At 47.4% G+C, this 16,994-nt stretch overlaps 2 protein-coding genes across 2 annotated transcripts in view; one reads left to right on the forward strand and one right to left on the reverse strand.

The window, feature by feature from the left end:
* Positions 1-16,994, reverse strand: part of LOC309562750 (uncharacterized protein) — a 253,710-nt gene that overhangs the window by 232,675 nt on the left and 4,041 nt on the right. The gene's annotated exons all lie outside the window — the stretch shown is intronic.
* Positions 1-16,994, forward strand: part of LOC309564445 (uncharacterized protein) — a 382,799-nt gene that overhangs the window by 635 nt on the left and 365,170 nt on the right. Inside the window, 2 exon segments of the mRNA XM_082269075.1 lie at positions 165-300; positions 7,025-7,370. Coding sequence (XP_082125201.1) covers positions 165-300; positions 7,025-7,370 — 482 coding nt within the window.

Below are 16,994 nucleotides of genomic sequence, written 5' to 3' on the forward strand. Positions count from 1 at the left end.
CGTCATCAGGTAGGTGGAGTTGAGGGTCGGGAACATAAAGTGATTGAACACTCTGACATGTGGAGACGATGTGTGGACTCTACAAGATGATATTTTCTATGTGATCTCACATCATAAATACTTCTATGTTACAGATGTTATTTTCTGCCATTCTATTGGTTTAGGGTGAAGATCTGATGAAGATGAAAGTTGAGGGTGAAGTAGAAGAGACGTATGTGAGGGATGATCAGCAATATACGGAGGAGGCTGGAATGACGAGGACATTCATAGAGGAGGACACTCCTACAGAGATCAGCACAGGTGAGCCGTAATATATTCTTCTCTTATCTCTGCTCTGTTACTGCACACTAATTTCTCCAGAGCTCAGTGACATCAGCCAATAATAGATCAATAATTGTTACTTCCCCATTCTGATACTGGTGTACATTCGATCTTTTTGTCCCTCGTCATCCTCCAGGACGGTCCCATTAGAGGCTCTGCCTCCTGCAGAAAATACAAGCACACACAAGTATAAAAAGGCCACCCTGCAAACGTTGGCACTGGAGGGGAGGATACATCCCCAGTTTATTTTCAATATTGCATTGTTTAGGGCAGGTGTCTCTGGATACCTCCATCACGCCCCCCAACCCCTCCTGTGCTAAAGCTGATAAGGCAGTCAGTCACAGGTATCCTGGGAGAGAAGGAAGAAATGAGGGGTTGGCAAAAACTTCCCAACTTTCCAGAACCCCTGTGCACTCCTATATCAGGTAGGTTTTTTTTTCCTTAAGAAAGGAGGTTCTGCCTTTTTTAACCCCCCCCCCCCCGTCCTTGCTTTAGCTAAGCCAAGGATGGAGGAAGAGCCAAGAGGAGTACTTACAGTGGCGTGATCAGGAGATCCTGGATCTACCTGCATGCTCTGCCGGATTCCTCTTAACGTGAGGCAGGCTCGTGTGGAAGGAAAGGGCATCAGGAATCTCTTCTTTTCCCTCGTTCATGCCAGCATGCTGCCGTTCTGTCTACCAGCGCATCCATACAGATCATGGCCACCAGGAGCAGAAGTGACGTCATTAAGATGGCCCCACCACAGGAAGTGGACGGGTGGCCATCTTTGGTATGCGTGCTCCTTCCCTTCCAGGCGGTCCAATGGCGGAGGATCAAGGCCTCTTACCAGAAGCTGCAGAGCCAGGCCCCAGCTCTCTAACGCAAGGAGGAGGCAGGAGAGACTTCCCAAGGGGGGGTTTGGTACTTCTGAATAGGTTTCGGGGGGAGGTCAAACAGGGCAGCAGAGTCTCCCCCGTGGTGGCTCTCTCTTTGTCTCTTTCCGTTTCTCTGTTATCTCTCTAAAGCCCAAAATCCAGGAATCGGCTGAGGGGGCTGACAAGGCCAAAAAGAAAAAATATTGCCGAACGCGTGGCGCAAAGATTCCGTCCAACAGCGATAAATTACTTTGCAACAGATACAGTAAGAAAATAGTTAGCAAGGAGATTAAGCCTCTGGCGAAGGACTTTCTCGACTTCAAAAAAGAGATGACATCCACGCTAAGATCAGACAAACAGCCATTGACGACATGAAAGGGGAGGACCCGACCATCTACCTCATCTCAAAAACCCAAAACCGCAAGACTGAAAAAAAAGACCCAGGAAGCCCTCCCCCCAGCCAAATTCCTTGGATTTGGAAGGAGAACTCCTATACCAGGATAGCTCCGACTCTGATGCCGAATCCGGTTTGATTGAATCCACAGAAAGTTTCCAAATCTTTTTCCTTCAGAAGAAACGGAGGAGCTCTTAAAAGCAATCTATATAACGGAAGGAATCCAAGAGTCCCAGCCCGTGGACCCGGTCAGGGACAGACTGTATGGAGGACTTCAGGAAGATCATTTCTAATCCATCAGTCTATCAAAGAGATAATAGACAAAGAATGGTGGAACCCAGATAACAAACTGTTTTTCCCAAAGGCTCTGAAGGGGAGATTTCCATTCGACGAGCAGCAAAGCGTTCTCACGAAATGCCCAAGACTAGACTCATCCTTGGCCAAGGTGTCATAAAAATCAGATCTTTCATTTGAAGACATGGGTCAGCTAAAGGACCCGATAGACAAAAAAAAGGATGTCACGCTACGAAGAGCATACGAAGCAGAGGCTGCGGGATTTCAGCCCAATATAGCGAACTCCTGCATGGCCAGAAACGTGATTTTGGCTGGAACAACTCTGGGGACACTTGGACAAGGTCCCGGGGACGGAGGAAGCTTTGGATTCCCTTCTGATAGAAAAAGGAGTGGCATACATGGTCTATGCGTTGGCGGAAGCGGTAAGATTTTCTGCATTTACCACGGGCCTAGTCAATGCGGCTAGACTTGGGAGGGAGACTACGACTCCAAAAATAAATTATCGACTATCCCTTTCGACAGTAGTTTACTATTTGATCCCGAACACAAAAAAGTATTAGGTCGGAAGATAAAAATCAAGGGATTTCCCTTCAAAAAACCGAAGGAAAGGAGGTTTTTTCATCGGCAAAAATGTGAAACTCCGACAAGAAATGAGGAGCTGCAGACTCAACGAAGATGGGTCTTCAATAAAAACAAAGGGAAAACTAACGTTTTGTTCCCAAGTGCAACATCCTCCAGCAGTGCAGCTGGACGGAGGTTACTACGTTTTCTCCCTCAAGGGCGAGCATTTTGCTCAAACCGGTTTATCCTGCAGATAACCCCCAACCAAATTCAGAACCACAACGGTTCCAGCCTTCTCACGTCAAAGTATACACATGAAAATGGCAATCAGGGAATTACTAAAGGAAAAAGTGATAACCGAGATATATTTGAGTCCTCACACATCGGGATTCTACTCCCACATGTTTCTGAGGGTAAAACCCTCCGACAGACCCTGCTTAATCCTGATCCTGATAAACCCGAACAAGTCAATCCTCTACAGGAAGTTCAAAATGGAGACAATTTTTTGGTAAGATCGTTACTTCCAGAAGCAGCTATCCTGGTGACACTTGACCTAAAGGACGCGTACCTTCATGTCCCAATTCACCACCGCCACCAACGTTTTTGAGATTCGCCATCCAAAAAGGGAGGAAAACTCAACATTTTCAATATCAAGCTCCACCATTCGTATATTTACCAAGATCCTGGCGGAAGTTATGCAAGAGCTTAGATTGAGGGGAGTCCAAATAGTGCCTTATCTGGACGACTTCCTAATCTGCGGCCTATCCCAAAAGGAAGCCCTTGCGGGTTTACAAACGCCCGAACATTTTGAGAAGTCGAACAGAATTCCTGTTTAGAAGACTACAATCCTGGGCTACACAATTGACATGATGGCACAAAGGATCCTACTTCCACAAGACAATGGTAGCCAAACTAACCAACGCGGCAGACCAACTAAGAATCGCAAAGCAAGGGAAAAGAGAAGCCATTATGTCCCTTTTATGGGGCTTATGTCTGTCTCAATCCCGGCGGTACAATGGAGCCAGCTACACATGAGGACCTTACAGTGCCACCACTTAAACAACTGGGATGGAAATGTGAATTAACTGGAGGAAACCATTCCCATTCCCAGAGCCTTTAGGAGGTGTTTGACGTGGTGGACAAAGGACACCCTGAAGAAAGGCAAACTGTGGCTCCTGCCGACTCACGTTCGAGTTACCACAGAAGCAAGTGCGTCCGGATTGGGGACTCACATAGGACAGCTGGTCAGACTAGGTAACTGGGAACAAGAGAAATCAGAACTCTCCTCCAAATTAAAGGAACTGACGGCGGTACTATAAGCGCTGCCTGCCTTCCAGGAGTCAGTAGAGGGGAAGCATGTTTAGATTCTATCAGACAATGCCACTACAGTGGCATATATTAATCGCCAAGCGGGTACCAGTTCGAGACCCCTTATGAGAGCAGCACATGTCCTTCTCTCATGGGCAGAAGTTAATTTACTATCACAGACTGCAGTACACATTAAGGGTACACTCAATACCCTAGAGGACCTCTTGAGCCGAAGACAACTGGACCCAGCAAAATGGGAATTGAACCAAAGAATTTTTTCGATACTTATCCCAAAGCGGGGCCTTCCGGAAGTCGACCTCTTTGCCAAAGCAAAAAACAAGAAGGGTGCAAGGTATTTCTCCCAAAAAAGAGAGGTAGACTCATTTAGGGGTAGCCTCCCTGGGGTTCCCATGGATGTTCAAACTGGGGTACGCCTTTTCCCCCAGTACAACTTCTTCCCAGGATAATCAGGAAGATTCGTATAGAGAAGGTACGGGTGATCCTACTACTACCTTTTTGGCAAAAGAGATCTTGGTTTGCAGCACTAAAAAAGATGGCAGAAGAGGACCCTTGGACTTTACCCATCCAGGACAACCTTCTACTGGTCTGGAGCATGCCACCCACAACTACAAACTTTGAAATTGACAGCGAGGATCTTGAATGGCACATTTTACTGAAAAAAGGTCTCTGCTAAAGAAGAAGAGACGCTCCTACAAAGCAGAAAACCAATAACGATATATATATATATATATATATATATATATATAGGAAGGTCTGGAAAAAATATGCAGAAAATATGCTGCCCAAAAACAGAGACTTGCAAGATGTAGGCACAGTGCTGGATTTCCTTCTAGAAGCCGCAAAAGCCAGCCTAGTGGTAAGCATGTTCAAAGAGCACACTGAGGCACGTTCAGTTTTTTTGGATACATAGCTTAGTCGTTTTCTCGAAATGGACTTGAAGAACCATTTGACCAGAAACCTCTCACTGAGCGAAAGCATTAAGGGAGCCTCATGGGACCTTTCTCTATTACTCTAGCACCTTTCGAGCCACTTTCGGACTCTTCATTGGAATACCTTACACTCAAAGTAGCCTTATTAGTGCCTCTTACATAAGCCAGATGGGTTAGCGAACTTCAGGCCCTCTCTACAAAAGAACCTTTCTTCACAATCTTTCCAGATAATCTGGTCCTCAGAACAGACCCATTGTTTCTCCCCAAAGTTGCCTCAGCATTCCACCGGACACAAGAGGTCATCTTACCATCCTTCTGTCAAAATCCATCCAACCAAGGAGAGGAAGCCTTCGCAACTTTGGATGTTAGAAGATGCGTCTGGAAGCTACTAAACCATTTAGAAAAGCTCCAAACCTTTTTGTTCGGAGGCGTTCACAAAGGGAAGCCAGCGTCCAGAAATTCCAAAAGTAGATGGATCAGGACACAGATAAAAACAGCTTGTCGTCCTAAATCATACCAGTCTGCCAGACCCAAAAGCGCACTCTAAATGCTCAATTACTACTTTCTGGGCAGAGAAAGCTGGGGCCTCCATCGAGCATATCTGCTGAGCAGCCATCTGGTCCAGTGATTCCACCTTTTGTGAAGCACTACAGGATTGATTTGGTCTCTGCCCAAGATCTGACCTTTGGTCGAAAGGTCCTGTAGGCGGTAGTCTCACCCTAGGTACGATTCTTTGGGGTCTCATGTGACCGTCCTGGAGGATGACTGGGGAAAGCTAGAGTTATTACCTGATAACTCCTTTTCCAGGAGTCCTCCAGGACGGTAGCCCCCCCCCCCACCCTTACTATTGTAAGATATTAGGTACATATACAGTGGCGGCTGGTGTGTTGAGGGCGCAGGGGCGCCGCCCCCCCCATCCATGCGTCCGGCCCCCTAATCTGCAGGGGCGCCGGACGCATGGAGTGCAATGGGGTTTTTTTTTCAATCACCTCATTAGAGCCAGAGGCTCTAATAGGGCGATGGAAAGGGTGGACCTGGGGCGCAGAGCAGTGCGTCCCGAGCCCACCCATTGTGTGACAATAGCGAATGAAAATTCGCCATTGTCACACCAATCCTCCTCCTCAAATCAGGAAGCCGGTCTAATACTGGCTTCCTGATTGGCAGCATGGCAAACCCCATGCCATTGGCCGAGCCGAGAAGGAGGCGGGAGCGGGAGGAGGACTCGAGAAGACGCGCCGCCGGAAGCCGCCCGCCGATGCCGGAGTGAGAAGAAGCCGCTGCCGGGAGTCCGGGACCTGCTCCAGTTAAGTGCACTGGTCTCGGGGGAGGGGGGGTGGCGGTGGCACACTGCATTGAGAGGGGCACGCACGCTGAACTCTGCATTGATGGGGGCACGGCACAATGTTCATTGCATTGAAGGGGGCACGCACGCTGAACTCTGCATTGTGGGGGCACAGCACAGTTGCATTGAAGGGGGCACTCACGCTGGTCTCTGCATTGAAGGGGGCATTTTCGCAGGTCTCTGCATTGAAGGGGGCATGTACGCTGGTCTCTGCATTGAAAGGGGGCATGTACGCTGGTCTCTGCATTGAAAGGGGGCATATACCATCTCCTGTACCATGACCTGTGACATGCCTATACCATATCTGTGCCATGCCTATACCATATCTGTGCCATGCCTATACAATGACCTGTGCCATGCCCTTACCATGACCTGTGCCATGCCTATACCATCACCTGTGCCATGCCTGTACCATGACCTCAAAGTCACGCAATTTTTTACCACGTTATTTGACGCAAAGCAATACCTATTACATTTTACTTTTTGCGCCCCCCCCCCCCCCCCAAAATTTTGAGCACCAGCCGCCACTGTACATATATCAGAACGTTAGTATTTGGCAGCAAGGCAATCTTTGTACACCTGAAGGGGCAGCCTAGGGTGGCCTTTGTAAACTTGTGTGTGCTTGTGTTTCCTGCAGGAGGCAGAGCCTATCTCTCATGTGACTGCTCTGGAGGATTCCTGGAAAAGGAGTTATCAGGTAATAACTCTGATCATCCCCTTTAGTAGAGGTCACATGACCCAGTGCCTAGGCTTGAGGTTCTGTGAACAGCACACAACACCCAATTCTGATTGGTTCCCTCACTTTCTGACAAAGCTGCATGAACGCAGTGATCGGGGAGGAGGACCAAAATCACTTTCACCAGTTAATGTAAAATGTCCAGCTGGTTGGGACATCCACAGAGAACATCTGCTCACTTATATCTACCTGATCCAGATGGAACCTTGATGGAAGTGAACTAACCCTCTCAGATCTATTGACGATGTTTTTATATTTTTCCAGGACACGCCATGGAGAAACCCTCAAAGGATCGTCTCACTTTATCTCCAGGTTGTAAAATGGAAGATGAGGACATCACAGGAGATTGTGGAGGAGAAATGGCAACGAGCTCAACTATGGATGGTGGACTTCCCAGTGTGGATAGACCATGGTATCCCTCCGACTCTGAGCAACCTCGTACTGTGAGGGTTGGTGCCAGGACTCGAGGAAAGAAGAAACTTTCCTATTCTGAATGTGGGGAAAGTTCCAAACCAAGTATTTCTGTACATCAGAGATCTCACATGGGTGAGAAGCCTCATTCCTGTCTTGAGTGCGGGAAATGTTTTCCTTATAAATCCAAACTGGTCAGGCATCAGCGATCGCACACGGACGAGAAGCTTCATTTCTGCCCTGAGTGTGGGAAACGTTTTCTTTATAAATCGGAACTGGTCACACATCAGAAATCTCATACAGGTGAGCAGCTGTATTCCTGTACTGAGTGCGGGAAATGTTTCCCTGTTAAATCCAAACTGACCAGACATCAGCGATCACATACGGGTGAGAAGCCATATTCCTGCCCTAAGTGCAGGAAACGGTTTCTTTATAAATCAGAACTGGACAAGCATCAGAAATGTCATACAGGTGAGAAGCCGTATTCCTGTCCTGAGTGTGGGAAATGTTTTTCAAGGAAGTCCCATGTTTACACACATCAGAGTTTGCACACGGGTGAGAAGCCATATTCCTGTACTGAGTGCGGGAAATGTTTTTCACGGAAGTGGACTCTTTCTGCACATCAGAAATTACACACGGGTGAGGCACTACATCCCTGTCCTAAGTGTGGGAAAAGTTTTGTCCGTAAATCAGAGCTGGTCCAACACCAGAGATCTCACAAAGGCAAGAAACCATATTCCTGTTCTGAGTGCGGTAAATGTTTTTTGCGACAGTGCAACTTTTTTGCACATCAGAGATCTCACATGGGTGAGCCGAGACATTTGTGTCCTGAGTGTGGGAAATGTTTTCCTTTTGAATCAGAACTGGCTATACATCGGCAGTCTCACATGGAGGAGAAACCCTATTGCTGTCCTGAGTGCGGGAAATGTTTTTCACAGAAGTGGAGCCTTTCTGCGCATCAGAGATTGCACACTGGGGAGAAGGTTCATTCCTGCCCTGTGTGCGGGAAACATTTTCTTTATAAATCAGAACTGACCAAACATCAGAAATCTCATACAGGTGAGAAGCCCTACTCCTGTCCTGAATGTGAGAAATCTTTCACGCGGAGGTGGAATCTTTATTCACATCAGAGATTACACAGGGGTAAGGCACAACATTCCTGCCCTAAGTGCGGGAAGTGTTTTCACCATAAATTGGAGCTGGCAAAACACCAGAGATCTCACATAGGCAAGAAGTCATATTCTTGTTCTGAATGCGGGAAATGTTTTCTTTATAAATCAGGACTGTCCAAACATCAGAAGTCTCACAGGGGCGAGAAACCACATCCCTGCCCCGAGTGCGGGAAAGTTTTTCTTTATAAATCCGAACTGGCCAGACATCAGAAGTCTCACAGGGGCGAGAAACCACATCCCTGTCCCGAGTGCGGGAAAGTTTTTCTTTATAAATCCGAACTGGCCAAACATCAGAAGTCTCACACTGGCGAGAAACCACATTCCTGTCTTGAGTGCGGGAAATTTTTTACGCGGAAGTACAATCTTTATAGACATCAGAGGTCTCATAAGGAGGAGAAGCCGTATCCTTGATATGAGTGTGGGAAATGTTTTTCATGCATGTTCAGTCTTTATAAACATAGATGCCACACGAAGGAGAAACCATGTTTTCACCCTGAGTGGAGGAGAGTTTTTCATAGAGAACCCTCCCATGCTTGCAGTGATCCCAAATCCAAAGCAACCCCTATGGCGTATTGGTGTCTCTAGTGCAGAAAATGTCTTAGACACGAATAGTATTTTGATCTCACATCAGCAAGAAGCACATGTGGACAAAACGTGGCTAAGCACTTCTTCGAGCTTCATGATCTATGAAATGTTTCAAAGGAAACAAGTTCACTAAAGGCATCAAAGTTCATAATGTAGTAGACTCCAATGATAAGTCCATCAGTTCAAAGACCCGTATATCATTCCACCCGAAATTCCTCCTCTGCACCATCACCACCTCTAACTACAAGATCATCTTCTTTCAGATCACATCTATCATAGAGAAGCACAGTTCTATCTTTTCTATCGACCTTGTCCCTCTAAACAAGAGGATTGGCATGAATACTAACAGCCCAGTCTTGCGAGGAGTCAAGCCGTGTTTCTGGAACACCAACCACTTCTTCAACCATAAGATCATCTTTCTTCCTCACTTTTACTTCACATGCCTGCTAGAAGAGAGGAAAAGAGTTGGTCACTTCTGATTGATTCCTTCCAGCTGTGTAGTCTGATCTTCAGGGAGGAAGGAATGGTGGTGGGAAAGGAGATAGATATTGCTTTTGGATGAAGAGCAGGAGAGATCAGATTATTCCTCAAGACTAACGCGTTTGGTAGCCCACAATTATCCTTTGCAAGTTGATTGATCAAGGTGTGCCTTCAAGTTTGTATTATTAGATGGTTTTTGTTTTAAGTAAGGCATATAGGTTTTAATTTTCTTGTTTTTTTTTTTACTTTGTGCTTTAGTGTTTTTGGTTTTCCAAAATCTAGTTGTGTAAGGAGTCGGCACTCCCTCTTCTCGTAAATCTCAGGACGGCTGTAGTAGATTCCAATGATAAGTCCATCAGTTCAAAGACCCATATATCGTTCCACCCGAAATTCCTCCTCTGCACCATCACCACCTCCAACCACAAGATCATCTTATTTCAGATCACATCTATCATAGAGAAGCATGGTTCTATCTTTTCTATGTCCTGTGTCCCTCTAAACAAGAGGATTAGCATGAATACAAACAGCCCAGTCTTGCGAGGAGTCAAGCGGTGTTTCTAAAACACAACCACTTCTCTAACCATAAAATCATCTTTCTTCCTCACTTTCACATCACATCTAACATAGAGAAACCCCCCTCCATCTTTTTTATGTCCCGTGTCCCTCTAAACAAGAGGATCAGCATGAATACTAACAGCCCAGTCTTGTGAGGTGTCAAGCTGTGTTTCTGGAACACCAACCACTTCTCCAACCATGAGATAATCTTTCTTAATCACTTTCACTCCACATCTAACATAGAAAAAATGAATGGGGGTTCTCTATTTCCCATGTCTCTCTAAACAAGAGGATCAGCATCCATATCAACAGCCCAGTCTTGTGAGGAGCCAATGATAAGTTCATCAGTTCATAGACCTATTTATCATTCCACCTGTAATTCCTCCTCCACACCATCACCACCCAGTCTTGTGAGGGGTCAAGCCGTGTTTCTGGAACACCAACCACTTCTCCTCCAACCACAAGATATCTTTCTTCCTCACTTTCACATCCCATCTAAATAGAGAAACACCCTCTCCATCTTTTCTATGTCCCATGTCCCTCTAAACAAAGAGGATCAGCATGAATACAAACAGCCCAGTCTTGTGAGGAGTCAAGCCGTGTTTCTGGAACACCAACCACACGATCATCTTTCTTCCTCACTTTCACACCACATCTAACATAGCGAAACCCCCTCCATCTTGGCTATCTCTAGTGTCCCTCTAAACAAAGAGGATCAGCATGAATACAAACAGCCCAGTCTTGTGAGGAATCAAGCCGTGTTTCTGGAACAACACCCACAAGATCATCTTTCTGCCTCACTTTCACATCACATCTAACATAGCGAAACCCCCTCCATCTTTTCTATGTCCCATATCCCTCTAAACAAGAGGATAAGCATGAATAGAAACAGCCCATTCTTGTGAGGAGTCAAGCCGTGTTTGTTACACCAACTAAATCGCTATATTTATTAAGCACCAAAATGTGACGAAATGCGTTGAGAATAGCCTCTTATTTTTATTTTTGCTTGTTTTGTTGCTTATTGCTCAATAAAAAAGCTTTTTATACATTTAATGTTGTCTTCATATTTCCTTCTTCTCTTCACAAGCTCTTTCTCTGCATCTGATTTACAAAGGGTAATGGCTGCAGGTGTGACCAAGGATCCTTCTGAGGTTGTGGTAACTGAGACAGGAAGCTGAATGTGCAGACATGGTTACACTGTCAGATTCTACTATTGTCACCAGAATGTTAGGATTATACAGTCAGGCTCACCCTTGCGCAGAGGTTTTCTGTCTTGTGGGACACTAATCTAAGTGACTGTCAGCAGACAGAAAGTGATGGTCATTGGGCCAGGTTGATCTTTTACATGTAGCACCCTCTAGTGTGTGCTAGAAGTAGAGTAGGGAAATTATAGCTTGGCTCAGAGTTAAGTCTGAGCCATGGAATCTGGGTCAAGATTCAATAGAGCTAATTATTGGATGACTCATCTTGGCAGCTCTCTGGTGCCTCCCCCTGGCCTAGAAGGTTAGAGAATCTTCCAGAATTTGTGGGTGGAGGTTAGGAGGAGCTGCCTTGAATATTTATGGAGCCTCAGCCAATCCTCAGAGGTAGGCTGGAAGGGGGCTGTGACCACTCCATAAATAGACATGGGCCAAGCCAGCAGAGGCAGTCAGTTGGAAGATGGAGATGCAGTGTTGAGCAGGCTGTCGGTGGCCCTCAGGGGTGCCCCCTAGTCTGGTGTGGTGGCCTGCCTTAGGCCAGGGCTCGGGTGCTGGAAGGATCCTTCTACAACACACAGGAGGAAGCTTTCCTGGAGGCACAGGAGCAACTGAAAGACCATGAGTAGAGCAACATTGTGGGGACTAACAAAGGGGAGAGACTGCCACATGTAGCCAGTCTCCCTTGAAGACTGTGGTGTGCTTAGGTCTTCATCCTATACCTAGAGATCTCCTGAGAGTCAGCTGGGTGGGCTGGTGAAAAGTCAGGGACTGGTATGGAGAGTTAGCCTAAAGGGCTAGTGAAAGGGGCAGCTGCAGTAAGGTGAGTTGGCAGTGACTGAAGAGGTGGTGCTGGGAGCAGAAGCCACAGAGGAGAAAGTTACAAGCTGTTTCACTACCTTTTAGCTACACAAGGGTCTATGAGTTTCTGCCTGTAAAGGGCTACTGCTAATCTGACTGGGAGTCTGTCAGATCTTCTAACAAGTGATTCAGCTGGAGCAAGCAAGTGCTGTGCAGGAGGAAAGTGAAGGAGACTGTATAGCTGTATATAGGAAGATGTCCCTAAATTTGTTCAAGTTTTGCATCCCAAAACCTCCCATCCCTATCCAAGTTATTAACCCTCAAAGACTGCCACCTATAGCCAGTCTCCCTTGAAGACAGTGGTATGCTTAAGTCTTCATCCTTCGCTGAAAGATCTCCTAATGCCTCGTACACACGCAATGATTATCGGCCGACCGATCGGCCGTCTTTTGTCCAGTGTTGTTGTGTTGGTTGAATTGTGCTCTAGACTGCACACACATTTTTTCGGCCAACAACAACCAACTTCAGAAGTGATGTCATGTGCTGGTTTACTTTCCGTGTGTTTTTTCTTCTCTGAGCTTGCCCAGTCTTGCTCATCTGATTTGTGTCTGCCGAAATCTGTACTGACTGATGGAAAATCGGCCGTTCTGTTGACGGCCAACAAAAATTTTATAGCATGCACACCAGATTTTGTTCGGCCGAAAAGTTGCAGTTGGTTGTCGGAAGCATCATACTAACAAGCCGACAATCGGCCGATCGGACGTTGGCCGAAAATTCATGGCCAACAATCGTTGCGTGTGTACGAGGCATAAGAGTCAGCCGGGTGGGCTGGTGAAAGAGGCAGTTGGGTGGACTGGTGTAGAGAGGCAAGTGGGTTGGCAGTGCCCGAAGAGGTGGTTCTGGGATCAGTGGCTACAGAGGAGAGGTTACATGCTGTTTCACTACATTTGAGCTACTCGTAAATCAGTTGTGAGTTCCAGCCTGTAATGGGCTATTGCTGATCTGGGAAGGAGTCTGGCAGATCATTCAAGAGTGATTCAACTGAAGCTAACAACGGGGAAAGTGAAGAGGAGACTGTACATAGGAAGTTGGCTCTGAAGTTTGCTGACGTCCAGTGGGCATCCCAAAACCTCTCATCCATATCCAAGTTATTATCCCTCAATAAATAACGAAAAGAAAAACAAAGTCATGGACTGTTATCTGTCTCTAGGTGCTTGTGAAGATTCCATGTGCTTGGCTGTGCAGGAGTGGGGGATCCATGTTCATCAGTAGTCCCTACAGGGGTGTGCTACACACACACACAATTACCACCACCATGTGTTTTAACAAAAACATGCACCATACACAGAATCTATTTTTCTCTTTTGTTCATTGACGGACACAGCTCCTGATCTTCTTAACTATTAGGTTATACTGCCCCCTACAGGAGTAGGACACTAGGCAGAAAAAGTCTGGTTATGCCTATGGGCAGTCCCAGGGGTTATACTCCCTCTCTCTGCTATAGGTACTCAGTTTTTTTTTCTGCCTATTCAGGAGTCAGGACCTCGTTCCTTGCTGAGATCTCTGATCCTGGCAATTTTTTCTTTTTTGATTTTTTTTTTTTTTTCTCCTGTTTTTTTTTTTTTCCTGTGAGATCTACAATCAACTGCCTGGCTAGGTGAGGGGCTGGATAATCTAGATCCAGTGGTCACCCTAGTCAGGCCAGCGAGTGTGCGCAGACCTCAGCTCTGCGCTAGGTCGGCCGTGACATAGCCCGGCCGGACGGGAGCAGGCCTACAAGTGAAACGCCTCGCGAGGTCGCATATACGACCAGGTATCGGCCCGAGTCGCAGCGTTCCTCTTGGCCGACAGCCCCCCATTTCGATGGAAAGGAGGTTCTGTTTGGAGTGGTGACTGCCTGGATCCTGGTATGGTAAATAACTGTCCCCCTGGAGGGTTTTGGGGTGGATGTGGGGTCCTCCATGGGACGGTCGGATCCCTGGGTTCCCCTCCTTCCCGTTAGGCACCCCCTCACCTGTCTGGTTGTCCCCGTGGGCCATATCACCCTCCATCTGCCCCCCCCTCCTTCACTGATGCTGGGGCTGTGGGGTGGCCTGGTCCACCACCTGGGTTGGGGGCAGGGTGCTGTGCTGGAGATGGGGGCGGAGGGTGCGCTGCTGGTGACCGGGCGATCGGCTGTGGAGGGGGGCTGTACCTGGTGGGGGCTCCTGCCATGGGCCCCCCTTTCTGCCTGTCCCGTTTTCTGAGGCCTAGGGATCTCTTCTGGGAGCCTCTTGAGCCGCCATTTTGCTGTAGCCTGTGCGCTCAATGCATGTTGGCCATGCTTGTGTAGTCCTGCGGCCATTTTGCAGTGGTTTGCCATTGAAAATAGTGGCGGCCATGACAGTGGAGCCCTGTGGGCGGCGATTTTGGCGGTGGGAGCCACTCCTCATCCCCTGATGCTGACTCCTGGATGTTTTCACTTCCTAAACGCCGCACATGGAGTGCAGATTTTCCTAGTGGCTGCAGGTGCCTATTTCTGCTGGGTGGTGAGTCTGGTGGAGTCCTCTCCCTCTCTGCTGAGGATCGATTAGGTGCTCTGTTACTGGCAGACGAGTGGTGCTGTCGGAGTGGTGTGGGTAGTTTGCTAGCAGACAATTGGTGAGTTAATTAACAATACAGTGATCTCCCCCCTCCTCAGACCAGTAGGCAACAGACTGTACCAGGAGATCCAGATTACATTAAACACATTATGGCAGGGGACCCCAGTGGTCTGAGCAGATTACATTAACATCTACAATCCATTGCTGGTTTGAGGCCTAGAGGCCCCAAATATGGATATGGAACCTCAAGTTCCCAGAGTCTGTGTGTTTTGGGAAGACATGAAATTAAATCGGAAACAAGACTAGTCCACGGATCCCCCAGGCATACACCTCCCAAAGAGCAGTGTTCCCCCAAAAGCCATAGTCAGTGGGTCAGAGGCTTGCCTGCAGTCCCCTCCAAAAGCCCCTGTCCCTGGTGAGTCTGTCACAAAACTCAATTCACAGAAGGAAATAAATAATGAAATACATGCGGTGTAAGCAGTACACCGCTTCCTCCAGTCTAAACATAGATTACGGATATTATAGCCGCATATTGCAACCAAGAACTAGACGGGACTAGCTCAGCTGCAAAACTGGAACTCTTTATTGAACAAGAATACAGGCTTTTTATACACTTGAGTACAACAAGGAAGAAGGTGCTAAAGCTACAGATCTGGAGAGGCAGAGGGCATAGGGGAGCAAACTAAAGGGAGAAGGTGGGGTAATAAAGTCCATGTACTTCATAAGTACTAAAAAGTCCATGTACTTAGGGCTGCCATCAAGAGAAACTGAAACTGGGTATCCAGAGCTGCAGTGAATGAGGTGAATAAAATCAGGCACATCTGTGATAGTTGAATCAAGTGGTCCTCGGTGGGGATCAATTTCCATGCACTAGCCGCGTCCTGTAGAAAGGTGTATAGTTTATGCAGCCTCGCTGGTCACCATTGAAAAGCCCGCTGAATGGTGGATGTGGATCGAAGCAAAACGAGGCTGGAGACACTGATGGCTTTGGCGGCACGGGATTGTGATGTCACCGGTATGCGATGCATTTCCGAGCATGTGCGCTGCGAGTGTTAGGGCAGCCGCGCTCCTTTTTCAAAGCAACTGCCGCAACACGAAGGGCATGCTGGGAATTGCGTTGCATACCGGTGATGTCACGATCCCGCGCCATTGAAGCCATCAGCATCTCAAGCCTTGTCTTGGTTCGATCCACATCCACCGTTCAGCCGGTTCTTCAGCGATGACGAGCGTGGCTGCATAAACTATGCACCTTTCTGCAGGACACCGCCCGTTCATGGGAATTGATCCCCACCGAGGACCACTTGATTCATCTATCACAGATGTGCCTGGTTTTTATTCACCTCATGGCAAGTTGCAAATTGTTTTTAAGTACTTGAACCTGTCAAAGTTTGCACTTAGAGGCGCCTCTCTCTCTTATCTTCTTTTTATACACTTGAGAAGTAGGTTGGTCACCACATGAATAATGACCCAAATATTTACCCAAAACATCACACAATGGTTTAGCTAATGAGGTACAGCTGCCTCATGGTTAATCCCATCATAGAGGATCCTTAAGAGTTTAGTGAAATTAGCCAACATGTACTAGGAACATTAAGTTGATTAAACACCTTGCCACCTGGACACTCAGAGGTCTCATTCCAGGTCAGACTGGCCGGCATCGAGCTCACAAAGTACTTTACACATTATTAAAGTATAAACACATCCCCACAGTAGCTTGCTAGCAGACAATTTGTGAGGTAATTAGCACAATTAACAATAAAAACAGTGATCTCCCCCCCTCCTCAGACTAGTAGGCAACAGACTATAGCAGGAGACCTGCTTACAGTAAAATAGATACATACATATTCGCACACACACCATGGATCTTGCACAGCAGTCCAAAGAAACTTTTTATTGCAAAAGGATCACATCAGGATAAGTGCAACGTTTCGGAGTCATGCAAGACCCCTTCGTCGGGCATGTGATGCAAGGTCCATAAAGACATGCATGAGGGAGTTTATGTGGAGGAACTTGACTGGCTTGCACAGAGTCCTGACCTCAACCCGATAGAACACTGTTGGGATGAATTAAAGTGGAGACTTCGAGCTAGGCTTTCTCGTCCAACTTCAGTGCCTGACCTCACAAATGCGCTTCTGGAAGAATGGTCAAACATTCCCAGGGGAGGACTGGGCCAGGGGGGCAATTGCCCCCCGGGCCACTATGATGCTCCAAAAAAAGGCTGCACTGCTTCTGCCTAAAGGATTCCTGGTGAAGAGAAGTAAAAAGTCCCCACTGATGACCTACTGAGTGCGGGATGAAGACAAGGACAGAGCGCAGACCCCCCCTCCATCATGGATGGTGTAAGCTGTGTCTGACCAGAGGCCCGTTCCATGCCCCACTGGAGACTCTCCTCCCCCAAGCAGCCCCGGCTGAGTTGTCCTAGCTCCCCTCAACTGACCAGGTCGGGAACCCG

This window comes from Pelophylax lessonae (genome assembly GCF_965119305.1).
Source record: "Pelophylax lessonae genome assembly, chromosome: 9".
Classification (NCBI taxonomy): Eukaryota; Metazoa; Chordata; class Amphibia; order Anura; family Ranidae; genus Pelophylax; species Pelophylax lessonae.